This window comes from Coptis chinensis, chromosome 3 (assembly GCF_015680905.1).
Source record: "Coptis chinensis isolate HL-2020 chromosome 3, ASM1568090v1, whole genome shotgun sequence".
Classification (NCBI taxonomy): domain Eukaryota; kingdom Viridiplantae; phylum Streptophyta; class Magnoliopsida; order Ranunculales; family Ranunculaceae; genus Coptis; species Coptis chinensis.
The window spans coordinates 35,658,754-35,675,631 of record NC_141458.1 but is presented as its reverse complement, the minus strand read 5'-3'; the positions used below and the strand labels follow the sequence as shown (position 1 = coordinate 35,675,631).

Genomic DNA, 16,878 nt, shown 5'->3' with positions numbered 1-16,878 from the left:
ATTCTGATACAAATCGCCTTAAAATCAACACAAAGGAAAACGAAGGACAATAATCGTCCTGTGTGTGGAGTTTATGCATCTCTTCAAGAACCTCTTTCAGGATTTCTTGATGATTTTAGAAGTAACTCGAGTCTAATATTTCTACCATCTCCTCCATAGTGTAATCTGAACGACTTATTTCAATTTCCATCCATAGACCTTAATCACCAAGGGAACCTTGAAGCTTCTTGGATATAAACATAATGTGCGATTATAAATCTTATTGTAACCCATCTCATCTTGTTGTAAACAATCATACTGTGCAACGAAAAAAAACTTAACCAAACAATGTCAAAGGGATCACTTTTATGGAGGTTTCCAGTTTTTCCTTTTCAATAGGTAATGGTGAATGTACATGAGAGAGAACTGCTGATTACAGTTTATTATATGGTGTAAGAACTGGAACTCCACCTCCTCACCCAAGGAATCAACAGCATTTCCTAATGAGACGTAAATATGTAAACCATTTTGGTGATGGGTTATTTTATAAGCGGAGTACATTCACTAACACTTCTTGGGAGATTGTCGACGAATCTTCAGGTACCCAAACTTTCCAGCACCTGGTGATGAGCCCTCAAAGATAAATGGCAAATATCCTGTTGCAGCTTTGTATCTTTGCTGAATCTGAAGGTGAAGGAATAGTCAAAATAACCCTTAAAAAAGTCTTAGCTGATAATATACACAAATTTTAAAAGAAATTGTCGTTTAATGCATACTTCCAAGTGAAAAAGCATACACAAGATTAACAGGACCTAATACACAAAGAATATTGTGTTGATGTAACTTAATTTTTTGGGTTAACTAGTATTACCCCCACACTAGATGACCCAATTAGGATCCCCCCCCCACACACACGGTCAACTTGGTTTGACTGTTAACTTTTAGGTCAAATAACTGAAAATGACACCTAATACACAAAGAATATTGTGTTGATGTAACTTATTTTTTTGGGTTAACTAGTATTACCCCCACATTAGATGACCCAATTAGGATCCCCCACACACGGTCAACTTGGTTTTACTGTTAACTTTTAGGTCAAATAACTGAAAATGACACAACTGCCGCACCTACGTAAAATTGAACATTTTCTTCTTGAAAACAATGAAGGCAGTTGTGTTATTTTCAGTTGCTTGACTTGAAAGTTAACGGTGACCGTGTGTTTAGGGGGACACCCTATTTATTCTCGGTATTTTGACGTAACTTAAACTTTCTAAAGAACTAAAATTAACAATTACCTCCAGAATTTGTTCACTACTCCGAAGACAATTTCTTCCTATAACACAAACTGAACCACCAGATCCACCCCCAGTAATCTTTGCCCCGAATAACGTCCCATTTTCCGATTTAGACAACTTGCTGTTCTGCATCTCCTGCACCAATCTTACTAGCCTATCCGTCCCATCTGAGCCAAGTCCACAAGCTTCATAGCTGTAATGACACTGCCACAACAAATGTACAAACAAAAGTCTCGGATAATTATTTGAAAGGTATTACTGATAATTACTTGAATTTGGAAGTCATTACTATGCTAACACAAATAGCCTCACATAACTAAAGTCGTACCTGATACATGAGCTCCCCGAGAGAAGAAAGTTGCTCATTTGAGCTGTCGGCAGTTAGTAGTGCTTTAAAAGCCTGTAATCAAGTCACAGAGAGAATTTCAAGTCGGGTCAAAAATAAAACAATGCTTTTCATCTCATGTTTTCTAATCTTTAAAATATTATTTTGATCAGTATAAAAGTGATTATTTTACATTTCCATGGATGACAAAAGTACATACAGTGAGAAAACTAATAAGAAACTCTCAAAGAAAACTTTTGGGCTCAATATTTGCTTGCAAGATTCCTTTTTGTTTTCTTTATTTGAACTTCTGTGGAGTTGACATATTGCTTGCATTCAAATTCGATAATAGGCAACAAAAGAATTAATTAGGCAACAAAAGAATAAATGAATTGATAAAACGAATCTGTAGACTGTTTTCTGAGCTGATTTGCAGATAGTCCTCTGCGCTCTCCTATCATTAATCTAACGACTCCTTTAATTAATAGAATGTAACGAAATAGTTCCTGTAGCTTATTTTGGAGGAAATACTTACTCTAAAAGTTTCTGCATCTTTTATTTCACTTCTATTCATATGGATGGAATCTTTAAAAATGGTGTTTCTGAAGATAGATTTTATCTTAGAAAACATACTGACTCGAGTTTCATAACAAAAGTTGGAGTTTGATTGTAATATTACTAAAATACCTCAGGATGATATCATTTATCTTTTTTTTTTCCCCATGTCAATAGAAAGGAATCTTAGTCTATAGCTCCTTGTCAAGCTCCCAACTAACCTTGACTCGGAAAGTTTCATAGATAGGATGTCTAGCTGATGCTCTCACTCCATAGTTCCGCTTGGGATCAATAACTGTCACCGAATCATTGTGATCATCATATTGATTCAAGAATTTTTCACCCAGAAGAGTTTCAGGAAGCCTCTTCACGTATGTAGCTTCATATCTGCAGCAGGAAATAGAATAGTGAACATCAATACATTTTAAACAATGATACGTTTGCAAGAATTGCTTATGATTCTTGTCAGTTTCACTTGATCCAGTTTACCATTCCCAAAATTGAAATGTAGTACACGTGTTAACAAAAAGAAGTATTGCTGGTAGTCCCAAATTTCCCCAAAGTGAAGACACTCAGGCATTCAGCTCATAAAAGGAGCAGCCACACGTGGAACTCACTAACATGACGAAAATAACCTAATTATAGTAAAAGTACATTATTTATATGTTACTTGCTCGACTACTACTTATCTAAGCAAAGAAGGCAGGCACACGTGCTGGCATCCAACTCAGTTTCGAAGTGACTTACATAACCTGATACACAAATCCTATTGAAGTGCGTCGGCATGTGTGGAAAAAGGAGTCTGTTGATAGTTACGTTTTAAAACTGCTATATCAATACAAAGTCTTACCTGTGAGGAGGGAGGTTGCATAAGTACTCTAGCGAAGCTTCAGCTTCAAGTAGTTCTACACCGTCTTCTTCAAAGTCGTTACAGGTACGGGATAATTGTGCAGATGCCATCGACTTTATCATCTTCCGACCCATGAAAGTACCTATTCGCACGGATCCATAATCTGCACCCCCGATGCTGAAAGTTGCAAAATATTTCCAAAACATGAAGCATCTTACTAGTGCACCTCCAATATAATACTATTGAAAGAAACTCTCACTATTGAGATTACATATGGAATAAGACTACGAGCATGATATAAATTTTACTAAATAATTTGTGCAATGTAGAAATCCTCAAAGAAGTTCATATTATATTATAATCGAACAAAAAATACGAAGAAAGCTAAGTAGGAAGTTTCATCCTAATAACACAAACCAAAAGACGGAATTATAGGTAGAACAAAATTGACATCCCAATAGGCTGACAGCTATCAATTTTTACATCTTCAATGTTAAAACGTGGGAGCACAGATAAAATCAAGCGTACTAAAGAGAAAGAGAGAGACTTTCTCAGCAAGATCAGCCAAGTATAGCTTGTTTGATAATAGGAAGATGTAATGAACGGGAATAAAAAAAAGAGGTAGGAATTTTTAGGTATTGAAGGACGATTCTACAGAGGTAATAGATGTTGAAGAATCAGAAACTTCTTGTTGAAATCAGAGTTAGCAAGAAGGGTTTTACTTAAAAAGAAAAATATACACATACAATAAGTAAATAAAACAAGAACAAAATCCCTATCTCATTGAAATTTTCTGGAGGCAAAAAAACTGAAATAAGGTCATACCTATGTCGAATCCCGGAATCAATACCCCAAAATCTTATATGAGTAGGAACCTTCACATGTCCTATAATCTCTGCTGGCTGCACGGAATGCAAACACAATTTCTAAGCTACAACACTTATCATGTCGAACAACCAAGTACGCACCTCTAGTACCTGGCAGACCATAGCAAGAAGTTCATGGGCTTCACCACATGCGGATGTCATTTGGTCCATGACACCACACGGAGCTCCAACAATGTGATTCTCCACCTATCAAACATATTCAGGAGTAAAATAAGACAACAAACTCCATATAGCTCTTTGACATCATTAACAATGAAAAGAAGAGAAACAACAAATCAGAACTGAATTCTTATATTCATGCCTTTTGACAAAGTATAGCAAGATCTCTTGGAGCGATGTTCAATCCTGCAGACAAGACAAATTATCAGCCAAGGTGCAACCATAGAATGAGACTTCTCAAACAGAATTGCATGTTACATTGATGACTTTCTCTCAGCAGGGTGCTACATGACATATGAAGTTTCAACTTTCAACACTTGGTGAAGTTTTTATATCAAGTGTAACAGCCAATAAACAAGCACTTCCAAAAGCATGGCAACAAAAACCATGTGCAAGGCAACAATAGAATATAAGTAGCAATGCTTAAAACAAGAATTCACTCATCAACAGAATGCAGACACTGCTTACAAAACATTGTGTATGGAAACGGAGCAGAAGTAAAATGCTCAGTTAGATAAGCCATAAATATGATCAGAAACAAAATTCAATTTAAGCCAGATTTCCTGGTACAGATGCTCATCCTCTCATGCCCATATGTATTGTTCAAGAATGTAGACATAAGTCCACCATAGGTAAGCAATGACATTTATTAAATGTATGAAGTTGCTGATAATCCTTTATATCAGCTATGGGACCCATTTTTCTCTCATTTGAACTTTTTGTTGGACATGCACTTCAATAAAGATGCCTATTTTGAGTATTATATCTGGATTAAGGTTCTGTCTTGATGGAGATGTTGCAAGAGTCAATCTGGATCAAGATCTGCTTGACCTTGACATTACAGCTGCAAAACCATGTTGATTTAAATGAGTAGTTTTATGAAACAATATCCTCCTATCCTCCCTAGCTTTTAGAACTGCTCACAGCCTCACACTGATGTTTGAAGCAATCTGAATGTACTACATAGGCAGTTACATTTTGGAATCGTTTCCTCGCTATGCCAAACAGGGTCAGTTTTTTCATAACTTCATAAGAATGTTCCTAAAACTTCAAGGGCTTGTCAATGTATCATCTAGCTAACTCTAACCAAATTTTGACAAGGTACACAGAGGTCACTGGTCACATTATACATCGATTGGTTTCCATTCTTCAATCATGTAAGTGATGACAAACTAATCCTCAAATGTTCTAAAGTACAATTTCACTTGACCATGGACATGCATCTGTGAGTACATACCAGCTAACCCAAAAAGGATTATCAAGAGTTAATAAATTATCTAGAAAAACGATGGATACAAAAGGGAAAAATGAAAAATTGTGGTCTAAAGTAGAAGATTAGATTTACCATAGGCGGCAGATATTGCTGACATGGTAGCGACCTCCAATGCTGCAGAAGAAGATACACCTTTGCCTTCTGGAACTGCAGAAGAAACCTGAAAGTCCGTACAGATAAATCAAATACTGGGAAAACGTTTTTTAGTATGAAAACCAATAAACAAGGAAAACCAGAAAATTTAACAGCAGGAAAATTAAAACAGAATCGATGATTTCTCAGTTCAAGTACATTGCCTTGAGAATTAAGAAAGAAGTATATGTTGTACTGGAAATATTTTCATTCATACCACATTCTACGGACCAAACCAACTTCACTAGTAACAAAAAAGAAAAAAGAAAAAAGGAAAGCAATAGAAAGAAAAGAAAATAAATTAGATAGTAAGAAAGAGTTATAAGTCATATAACTCAGACAGAAGCTCACTACACACTAGCACAACAAAACATGTCTTTAAGATGGATATACCTTCCTGAATATAGATTACTCTAAGACAACTTCAACAAGTGAATTATAACCTTCCACTGACAAGTAAACCCCGTTCTCACTGAGTCTGAAATGCAAGATCTGGACCCTCAGTATCCTTACAACTTCCTAAATTCTTTGTACTTTCGCCATATAACATTTTATTTTTATATTCCTTTATTAATGGTCGAAGTAATCACGTACACTTTAACTCCAAATTCAAAATCAACCAGACAACCACAACTCAGAGGCATCTGCAAATGAGGTGCTCTAACTTCAAGGCTTAGTAATTTAATACAGAGAATAATCCTGGCCTTTTTATTCTTTTAAAGCCCCGTCACTCCATGGCAAGATATAGAAACTCTACAACCACAGTTCAGTTTGTAAGCTATAATGTATTGAAGACTTAGGTTTTGCCAACTAAGCCAGCTACTACATGCTATTGCGATAATTTCTCTTTGTTCGAGTTGCAATACTTCAAGAAATCAAAAGGAAAAATATAACTAGACCAACCAATGAGCAACCAAATATTCATTAAAATTTCTCTTTGTTCATGTTACAGCGTTTGGACTTTGGAGCTTTATGGAGCCATACAAAGCACCAGCCAAACACCAGAAAATAAAGATAATACCTTCCTCACATATTTTTTAAGAGTTACCAGCTAAAGGCTAAAGCTCAAGGATGCAAATTGTGGGGCTCTCAGGGTATGGGCACTTCAGTTGTTTGTTCCATATGAAGCCTGAGATCGCTGGCTTTCTTAATCTTAGGTAAGCATATGGAGTATCCAGCAAAACCACAATTTTCTTTCTTACAGAATAGTACCAAATCTTTGACAGACACCACCGGCATATCTACACTTAATGTGTATTGACTGTATTCTATGCAGCAACCTTTACTCAAAGTCTCCAACCAATACAGATAACATTGCTTTGAGAGTCATAAGCCCTAAATAGTTATCCAAATTATTATTTTGACAAATGTAGGATATGGGATAAACATTTCGTTTTCATCATGCTTCTAATCAATTAGCAGCCAAATTAACTTATAGTAAATTGTAGACTTGAGAAATCATACATAAAAAGTAGAGAAGAAATTCACAAACAATGGCAAAAGAAACATCTGAAAAAGTAAGATTTCTTTACATTCTCATATTACAGGATTGAATAGTTTCATTCAAAATTTAATGGAGTATAAACGCCATTCCTGATAGGGAAAAATTTCTTGTATTCATATTTGCACTATTAAAAGAGGTAAGAGATAGGTGCAGATACTAAACATGCATTCTTTTACTTAGATCAGGAAAAAGGATTTTGTAAGTAATAAGAATTCAGATCTACATATATATAAGTTTGTATAACTGAGAGAAAATTACCAGAATACTAATGCTGTCATTAAACCGTACACCTAGTTCAGTCATTAATACCAGAATCGTCCCTGCAACATATGCCGCCCACCTGAAAAGAAATCCACGTCAATAAACTGAAATTTAAGAATCTACATTAGAGGTATATATCTCAAACCAGATAAAGAATCCTCTTACTTTTGAGATGGATCTTTTGCAAAGTATAGGTTTGCTTTCTCATACGACACTGGTTGGTCACCATCCATGAAATCTATGATGTCCATGTCAAAAGTTGGTCCACGGTTACTCAATTCGGACCCATATGATACCTGATATCAGCAACCAAAATGAGAAAAAAGGTATTTAAGAGCAAAGGAATTTGTTATTAGATTGGCAGCTGGGATTTCAGCCAGCTGTGAGACAAATTGTGGCAGAATTTAACCCTCAAGTTACATACAGGAATCAATTTAAGGAAAACTTAGAACTTTGTTCTCTTCCCCCAAACGGATTTATATTAGAAAGAAAAATAGGAATACAAACATTAAATATTTATATGTCTATAAAATAAATATACAATACTAAATATTACAGTATGGTACAGATATAGGAGATTCTCCAACAAAATTTTATAAGAAACAGACTCCACTTTTTTACTATAATTTCTTTACCACAATCATGGAGGCAATCACCTCATACACCATTGTCTCAAATTTCAATCAATTTTAAGTGGAGAGAGTGAGTAATGGACACCCCAAACCATAAATTCCTTCCTCCCTTCCTCAGGTGAAGGAATTGATCCCATCTACTTCGGGCCCAAGGATTGGTCAGTGGTTCCATGGACACCTTTAACGTTATACAAAACCGTGTACATAATACATCATGCCATACATGCTTTCCTTCTCCAGGTTTTTGTCTTCTTCTCTTATTAAATGACTAAAATATGATTTAACTATGTTCAGAAAAGATAAGAACATATTACATAAAAACTGGACATGACATATCACATACAATTTCCAGTATAGGGGTGCATTCTCGTTCATGGTGCCGAGCCTGGGCATGTTTCCACAGCGTCTGCTTGCTTGGATGAATCCTCTGAACTGCAACATGGCAGGCTTCCCTAATTGGCAACTACAAAAAACAAATAGAAAATAAAAGTTAAGTCAGCAGTATCTAACAAATACTTAACTAAACTTCAATAAGATGTCTGCGTATAATTAACCGCTACAAAATTGGAATCGCCCATTCATTACCAAGGCTACTCTTAATCAACAGTATACAGTAATTGATGCGAGGACGCAATAGATTATCATGTGCACATCACATGCATAATGCTACAGCTAGAGTTTATCTTTTATTCTATTTCTATTTTGAATCCTTAGTTAATTAGAATTAGACTAGCTTCTATTTTAGTTTCCCAAGTTCTATTATGATTAGGATTTGTCTTTTTAGCAACTAGTTCTCTTTATAAGCAGATGTAAACCTTAAGATTTGGGAACTTGATTATTATTATTGAATTAAGAGAATTCGTTTTTCTATTCAAACCCTAGTTTTGGGTATTTCCATAAACTTTCATTCGTGTTTATCATCGAAGATTGCTTCCGCCTTCGAGTATACATCAGTAATCCCAGAGCTTCTATTGTTGATTGTCTAACATTGACAAACTCTTGCCAACACGCACACAAATAAAAAAAAACTCTTGTTTAAATGTTCATTATGCAACTCATGAAGTAGCAATAATTTATATACATTTGTGTCAACATGGTGTGAGGAAGAGGAGGGGTAAGACCTGCAAAACAAGGCTTCCTGAATAGTCTGCAATTCCTCCCATTACATCCAACCTTCCAGGTGCTCTTGCTACGAAAATTTCCTCCTGCACGATAAATATATCCAGTTTGAAACTGCAAACATTGCTTCAAATCTTCAAGCAGCTATGTAACAATATATGCAGTACTATTCAAATGTATACATTGAGGACTTAAAACTTAAATTGTAAATGCAGCTTCTCAGTTAGAGATAGTCCATCTTTAACTATGAGCTAGTCTTTCACTAACCGAGTAGTCAAATGAATCCTCGACTTTCAACTGTTGCTATAAATTATAAACATAATCATATATAACTGACTCCTGTTAGCATAAAATAATAACGGAATCAAATAAGAATAGTACAGATTTCAACCTTTAAGTTAGATGTAAGAAGATTTATATTGTTTTCCTTAACTTCCCTCTTTATGGTGGAATGGGGTAGTAAGTATCATGGCAAGTTAAATAAACACTGGCAGATCAAAAGCACTACGAACTACTTGACAAAGAGATTACCTCCCAATTAAAGAGTCCAGCAGCAGCAAGACGTTCTCGCATCTTTAGTTTCTTACTAATCTTTTCTGGTTCATGTTCTGTATCTAATTTTGCCAAGCTTTTTAAGAATCTCAAAGTATCTGGTAGGCCTTGATGATCACCATGTAGAATCTCAAACTCCTCAATGCATCTAGTATAAGTAAATCAGTAAATTGTTACACATAAAAAGTAAATATCAAGATACAGTAAACAGATTCCCGGAGGCGAGATGAAAACTCACGATTTGGCATTCACTTCTACACTTGGCAAAGAAGTTCGAAGACCAAGTTCGGTCTCAACAACTGTATACCATTCTGGAATGTCAGCATCTCTACCTGGCGACCTTTGGAGTTGGTACCCAAGTACTATTGCGTCACGCAATCTTCTTGCCCCACTAAGCTATATTTTAGGCAGAAAAAAGAAGAAGGATATGTCAGGTAAGATATAACCTAATGAAATTAAAGCATTCAACCATATCGATAAACAGGTACGATTCAACCATATTCTCTTTGAAGCATATATATAGGGAAGCTAATAGGCTGGCAGATAATTTAGCTTCTAATATCCCTTCTGTTAGTTTTGTTGAAATTGTACCAAGTTCTTTTTCTGAAGATGTAAGGAAAATAGTCTATGAGGATGTAATAGGCACAAAGTATCTGAGAATGTAATCAAGCTTCTCTATTAATGAAAAGGGGTAGGAGACCTCTCTAACAACCTGCTTATCCATTAAAAAAAAGAAAGATAAACAGGTAGGATTCAGTTTCAATCATCTGCATTAATTTGTGATACTAGGATATTATTAACAACATGTGGTATCATTTCCAAGGAGGCTAATGTGTCTGACACACTCATGTAAGGGCACCAATGTCTGTCTGTGGGGGGTGTGGGTCTGTGCGTGCGTGATTGTTGCATATGATAAAACCATTTGACTTAAATAACAAAAAAAAAAAAAAAAAAATGTTAAAGAAACACATGGAATAAATACTATCAAAAATAAACTAACAGAAAACCAAAAACAGAAATAATTTAAGGAGCAACAATGGCAAGTAATTCAACTCAATCATGAAGGGATAGATGCAGTGTACATGTTAAACATGAAAAACTACGAACTCAAGGATATACATTGCGCTTATCTAGTTATATAGATTTCAAGTAGAACCAGCTAAAAGTGAATTAGTCTGCATAGCAAATGAAACGAGACATGCACTGTGTTTAGTGCTTACCTTATCTGAAGCATAATTCTTTCCTATAGCTGTATCCTGAAGAATCCTAGCAGCAACCTGAAAATTTGAGAAGGCAGTCGTTACACAATAGTAGTATTGAAGATGGGCATCCAACTTAAAACCAATTGGTGACAAGTGGAGAGGCCCCAAGACTTAAGTATTTTTATGCATGGCTTAACATATCCCATGTGGGACTAAACATCTCAACAAGTAGATTCAGCCTTTTGCGGTTTGATTCAGATTGAAGAAGACATGGGAAAGTTTGATTCAGATTGAAGAAGACATGGGAAAAACAATGACATGCCTAATAGTGTACGCCATGTGCTTTCATATGAAGCTTAGTACTACTTTATTTTCAAGTAAAACAGAGCTTCTTGCTGGTACAATGAGATAGAGAATTTCTATAAATGAAAAAAATAGCTCACTCCCCTAGACGTGAAGCAGATTCCAATATCAGCTGACAGAATGAAGAACCCATCATTCTTTCCATGAGGTGTCCATATCACCTTCAAAGAATTCCTCTATTTTTTTAAAAGCATATGTACGCTCTACAGCATCAAGCACAATTCATAATCTTATAAATTAAAGTCAAGCAGTCTACAGATTGACCACATGTAAAATTTCAATATATAAGACGACTCTGGCTTTTGAGGCATGTAAAGAGGTTTAATCCTCAGTCTGGTTTTACTTTCAACGTAACATGTGATGTCTGAATCATGAAGAAGTCTCACATAATGAAGGGGGGGGGATTGGAAGCTAAGACCGCAAAATTATTTAAGAGATTGATTAGATAACCCTCAACAACTATTTATGCTTAACACAAACCTAGGAATTTGAGATACTGAACAGATGTATCTACAAAGTTGATTCTGAGGGAAGTAATGAAAGACAAACTGAAGTGACGTAAGACCAAGCGGACTTGGAGCTTTGGAGAAAAAAAGAAGCAAAAGGGTGTGAAGAAGTCAGGATGTTCGAATTAGTGCTCTCGGCATAATGCATGTTAAAATAGACCTTACTAACTGCCACAAATACACTTGATTCTGATACAAGAATGAGAGAAACTATTTTCCACCTTAAACATTTTCCTGTCTGCAAGTTAGGTTGTCAAACATTGAAATTAACTTATTTCCATCAACTACAATGCTTTTCCATGGGAAAAAGTGTTATCAGACACACTAAGTCATTTTTTCGACACGAAAGTAGGATCCAGGAGATTTCTAGTCATCCGCAATAACAAGAAAAACAAGTCAATGTAGATAGTTGTTACCTCTCCGCCATTAATGCCTCCCTCATAGCATGGTTTGAGACTAATTGCGCGTTGAAGGTATGGTATCCAGTGTCCAGTAAGCAAATCCCTCCTAATCATTTCAACGCCGCCTTGGTAAAACTGTTAAGAAGTAGCAGTGCTATATTGTCAAAGGTCAGATACATTTCAAGCACTTTGCAGTTATTGATGGAACAGTTAATTGGCACCATTTAATTACTACTATTCACATATCACAATATATTCCCGTAGCTCATTGGCACCATTTAATTACTACTATTCACATATCACAATATATTCCCATAGCTCAACTACATAATTTCTGTTCATTGAAGTAAGGAGCAAGTGAGAGCTAAGAATCAAAGAAAAAAACAAACTGACCTCGAGCATATTTCTCAAGAAAGGTTCTTCATTAAAATAATCTCTGCGTACAAAGACAAATGGTAGCTTGTATGCAAGGGCTTCGCTGACTGTGCCGTACCCAATTTTTCCTGACATTAGATATATCATAACTATCAAAAGCCAGTTCCACATCCGAAAAAACAAGTACCAAAACAAAACACAAACATACCAAGCATGCAATCAGATGCTGCTATAACATCAGGTGTGTAGAAATCTTTTGCAAGCTTCATAAAATTTGGAGGAAGCTCTTGACTGTCAGATGCACCACAGACCTAAATAAGAGAAAAGTCGTAAGAACACAGAATATATATATAAAATGACGAACAGAGATACACAATGGAGAACTTAGGTCAAGAAAACATACCAGGCACAGCCAACCATCAGGTAAATACTCCTGCTTTAACTTCCAGCCTGCAGGCTGCAAGTGGTACACAACAGAATAATAACATAAGTAGAAATCCGGACAGATAAATGTGACCATAAACAATCTTGTCTAACCAAAAGGCTGCATTGATCACAACTTAAAAAACAATACATGCAATATTAAAGACAAACATGAAATTATAGCCTAATGTAGTGTATAGAAACTCGATTATAACACCATCTTTTAGAGATCACTTTTTTCCTGGAAATCAATAAATATAGAGGGCGGCCATGCTCGTAGAAAAACAAAGGGGGGTAAAAAAGAAGAAAAAATAAACAAGCAAGCAGACAAATGAATGTATCAAATGCGCAGAGATAGGCACAAGTTAAGGAGTCATACATTACTGACTAGCTAGAATAAAGTTACTTTTTATTAACAACAGATATACTTTTATATAGCCTTTCTTCATTACCAACAAATATAGAGGGCGGCCAATACACGAATAAGCTGGATGAAACGTTTTAAAAGTATATTATCTACCATTATAATCAATACTCAAACCGTCGGTTATGCAAGTCCCTTAGAAGCGATTTGGCTAAAGAGAATGAGATGAAAGTATTTACATCAATTTTAACGAATGATGGGATGAAAGTGATTGATGGAGCTAATGATAACGAGCCTTTCTTCCCCCAAGAATGACACGAGTACCCAAAAAAATGAAGTTGTGTTAGCATCATGGAATGACAAGGGCAAGGGCATGCACTTGCCCTTAGTTCATCCCCGAGCAACATAAAATATACTCTTCATCAAAATTAAAAATAACTTCTCTATTATCACTTCAAATGACTTTCCAAAGATGTGAATTTCAGAAAACACAAAAACAAGACAAAATAACCCACCTGCCCACCAAAATTAAAGACCACTACTTTAACATCTTCTCCAATGCCAAGCTCTTTCCTCACCTGCACCCAGGACAACATCAGCATATAATAAATTGATACATGCACAGAAGGATCACAGTGGATTTGAATGACTCATACCTCCGATCTAGATCTGTGCAACCTTCTAACAACGAGGGGTACATCAATGACATCACGGAAAGCAGGCACTGAACAGTTAAGAAATACAATTCACATTAAGCCATATAGCACTAGACATGCATAAAAAGAAGACATTGAGGAGCCCAGAATAACAGACTTGGGCAATATCCTGGAAGACGGATCAAGAATTCACAATGAGAATAATCCTCAGCTATCTGCAGAAATGGCCACAGCAAAAAAAAAAAAAACCAAATTTAGCATACTATGTATTAACACATGCACAATCCAACTTAATTCCCAATCCGCAAAGTAAGCTATGGAAAGTACAACTAATCATAGTTTTTTCTTCGTATACTCAACGGAAAAATAAGAAATAGGTTTTCTAACCAACTTAGTTCATCTTATAGAGAAAAGCAAATCAAATTTAAGTACAAACCTTAGGCAAAGAAAAATAAAGTATCTCAAAACTTCAAAGGAACTGTTCTAGAAAATAAAGTCATGTATACTGTATACATGTACAGTACAACAAATCCATAATTTACCTGCCAAACTATTGATCGATGATCATAACCAGCAGCCATCACATACTCCTGCGTATATGAAGTCCCAACTGAAACAGTTGAAAAAGGCATCTTAATAAATAACAGAAGCCCGTAAACATGTTAAATTTTTATCACAACAACAGCATATGACAATTCATCAAGGCGCTAGGAGCAACTATCCAAGTGATACAACTATACAAGGACAAGCCAGTTTTTGTCAAAGTCAAGGAGAAGACCGAAAAACAGAAAATAATATTTTCATTAAAGGAAAAATCCTAAGAAGAATTCTGAGTAAACTAAATGCATTTTAGATTTCTTTACTCCATACCACTTTTCCATAAATACAGCGAGCATATTGTACCACAATAAACCACAATCTCTAGCCCTCCCATCCTTTTCTACTATCAAATCACCACACTCAACTTCCACTCTAATACTTGTAAAGTGCATAATGGCCTTTGACTATAAAAGCTTGCATTCCCAATGTTTATGAGTGGAACAGGACACATATTTTACTACAGAAGCTATACTGAAAACCCATGCGACAAAGATATGCTTCAGTCACACAGAAAATGGTTTCACACTTTCACCAAATAACACTAAGTAAGTTTGGTAAACACCAGCGCCGAAAATAACCTGAAGTTAGTGACACAAACAGAGCGGATTCCAGCATCAGCTGCTGCCCGGCATGCAACAGGAACAACATCTGATATCTGTTCAATAAGAATTATATCAGCATATATAACACTTTTAACCTAAATTCTAAAATACAAAGACATCCCAGACTCCAAGCTTATATGAGAAGTTAATTTAATTAGAAAGAAGTTCAATATGCTTTAAAGCAAGAATAATCTCATTACCACTAAGTCTGCCTTGATGGACTCTAGCCACTCCACCTCAGTTTCTAAAATTGATGCTCGAGGTGCTACAGCTGTTTCCGAATACTACATTTCAAAACCAATACTCAATAGCATCACAGTTAAACTAAAGCTAAGATTCAGATATTCACACCCATACCTTCTCCAAAGAAGCAAGTCGATCCACAGTCAAAGCATCTGCTTGAACAGCTCCACAATCCAACAAAACCTATTACACCCGGCGGCCAATAAGTAAAACAATTCTAAACACATGCTCTAACAAGTAAGTAAGTAAAAGTCATACCTTACGAATGAAGAGCCTAGGAGATTGAATTTCAGAAGTGAAAACGAAATCAGGAGCACCAGTAACAACATGTACATCATGTCCAGCTGATATCAAATGCCGGGTCACCTAAACAAATCTTACTTGATGATCAATAAATAAATAAATAACAACAACAATGACATTCATTCATTCATTCATATATGTTACCTCGACGACACGAGTGGCGTGACCGAAACCATGACCGGTTATGTAGTAAGCAAATACAAGATGTTTTGGTGGAGTAGAAAGTTGATGATCATCATTATCGTTATCATTGATCCTCATTTTCTTTCTGTTGTTTCTGCTGCACAAATAAAACAATAATGAAATGAAAGGAATCGGGAAAAGAATCGAATAAGTTTTGGAGGTTTCCTTAAAACTGGCAAGTGATGGTTATTGAGTTGAAGTGTAAGTTTTATATATATATACGCTTCGTTTTTTGTTTTACCGTTTTTACCCCTTGGTTAGTTGTTTTTACTAAAAAAGATAAGACAAAATCTAGAGTGATATTTATCTGTTTTAATTTGAGAATAGATATTGCTTATCTTTTTCTTTGAAAATGGTATGCATTATATTTTCAGGCAAAATACAGATAGGACATCACAATCCACAATTATTGATTGGTACGATGCAAAATGGTTAACATTGACCGTACCATTGAAGTTAATTAAAAGTGAAAGTAGAAAAAATAAAAAAATTCTTTTTGGTAAAACCGAAATGATTATTAAAATGATTATTAAGCTGGTTATTATTAATCCTGGTTCACATTAGAATAAGGAAAGAATAGCTGCTGATGGGATGGAAGATGATTAATGCATGTTCTCTTTAGAAATCAAACACATTAATCATATATGAGGCAAATTTTGATTGACATTTTTAGTGCCTATTGCTTTTATTATGCAATCAACTTGGCAAATTCATAAAAAGATCGATGATTTCATTAGTAAATCCCCTTGATCCTCATTTATAAATTTTGATAACTTTGTATAAGTTTGCGCTGTACTGAAAGAAAATCTCAAATCACTCACCTATGTAGTGCATTTGTATTTGTCTTAAATTAAAAAAGAGAGAGGAGAGAGCTTTACCTTAGAGGCATAGAGAAATGGAGAATACAGCACAGAAGTAATAGCTAGATGATTAGTAAGTTGTATACACGCTAATTAGTACGTGCATGGCCAAATTCTACAATATTTATAGTTTTTCATTTAGCCTCATGAGGGCACTTTGGTCCTTCAAAATAAATGGGGATAGATTACATGATCACAAATTCAAAATCCGTCTAATTATACACTGCAGATCAGTTTACAAACTGGCACTGTTTCACTTTTTGGGAATTGTTTT

General features: G+C 35.4%; 1 protein-coding gene across 1 annotated transcript; it reads right to left on the bottom strand.

Annotated features, from left to right (window-relative positions):
* Window positions 1–234: 234 nt before the first annotated feature.
* Window positions 235–16,671, bottom strand: LOC147509374 (L-arabinokinase-like). Its single transcript, XM_086601696.1, is given in 31 exon segments — window positions 235–663; window positions 1,275–1,478; window positions 1,603–1,674; window positions 2,376–2,541; window positions 3,005–3,181; window positions 3,830–3,906; window positions 3,982–4,077; window positions 4,193–4,236; window positions 5,396–5,483; window positions 7,218–7,299; window positions 7,386–7,516; window positions 8,196–8,315; window positions 8,974–9,057; window positions 9,503–9,671; window positions 9,762–9,919; window positions 10,744–10,800; window positions 12,011–12,130; window positions 12,389–12,498; window positions 12,579–12,681; window positions 12,774–12,827; window positions 13,673–13,735; window positions 13,814–13,881; window positions 13,971–14,028; window positions 14,356–14,403; window positions 14,405–14,423; window positions 14,992–15,068; window positions 15,216–15,299; window positions 15,373–15,441; window positions 15,517–15,624; window positions 15,706–15,841; window positions 16,623–16,671. Coding segments are annotated over 31 exon segments (2,973 nt in total). The 5' UTR covers window positions 16,634–16,671; the 3' UTR covers window positions 235–543.
* Window positions 16,672–16,878: the final 207 nt, after the last annotated feature.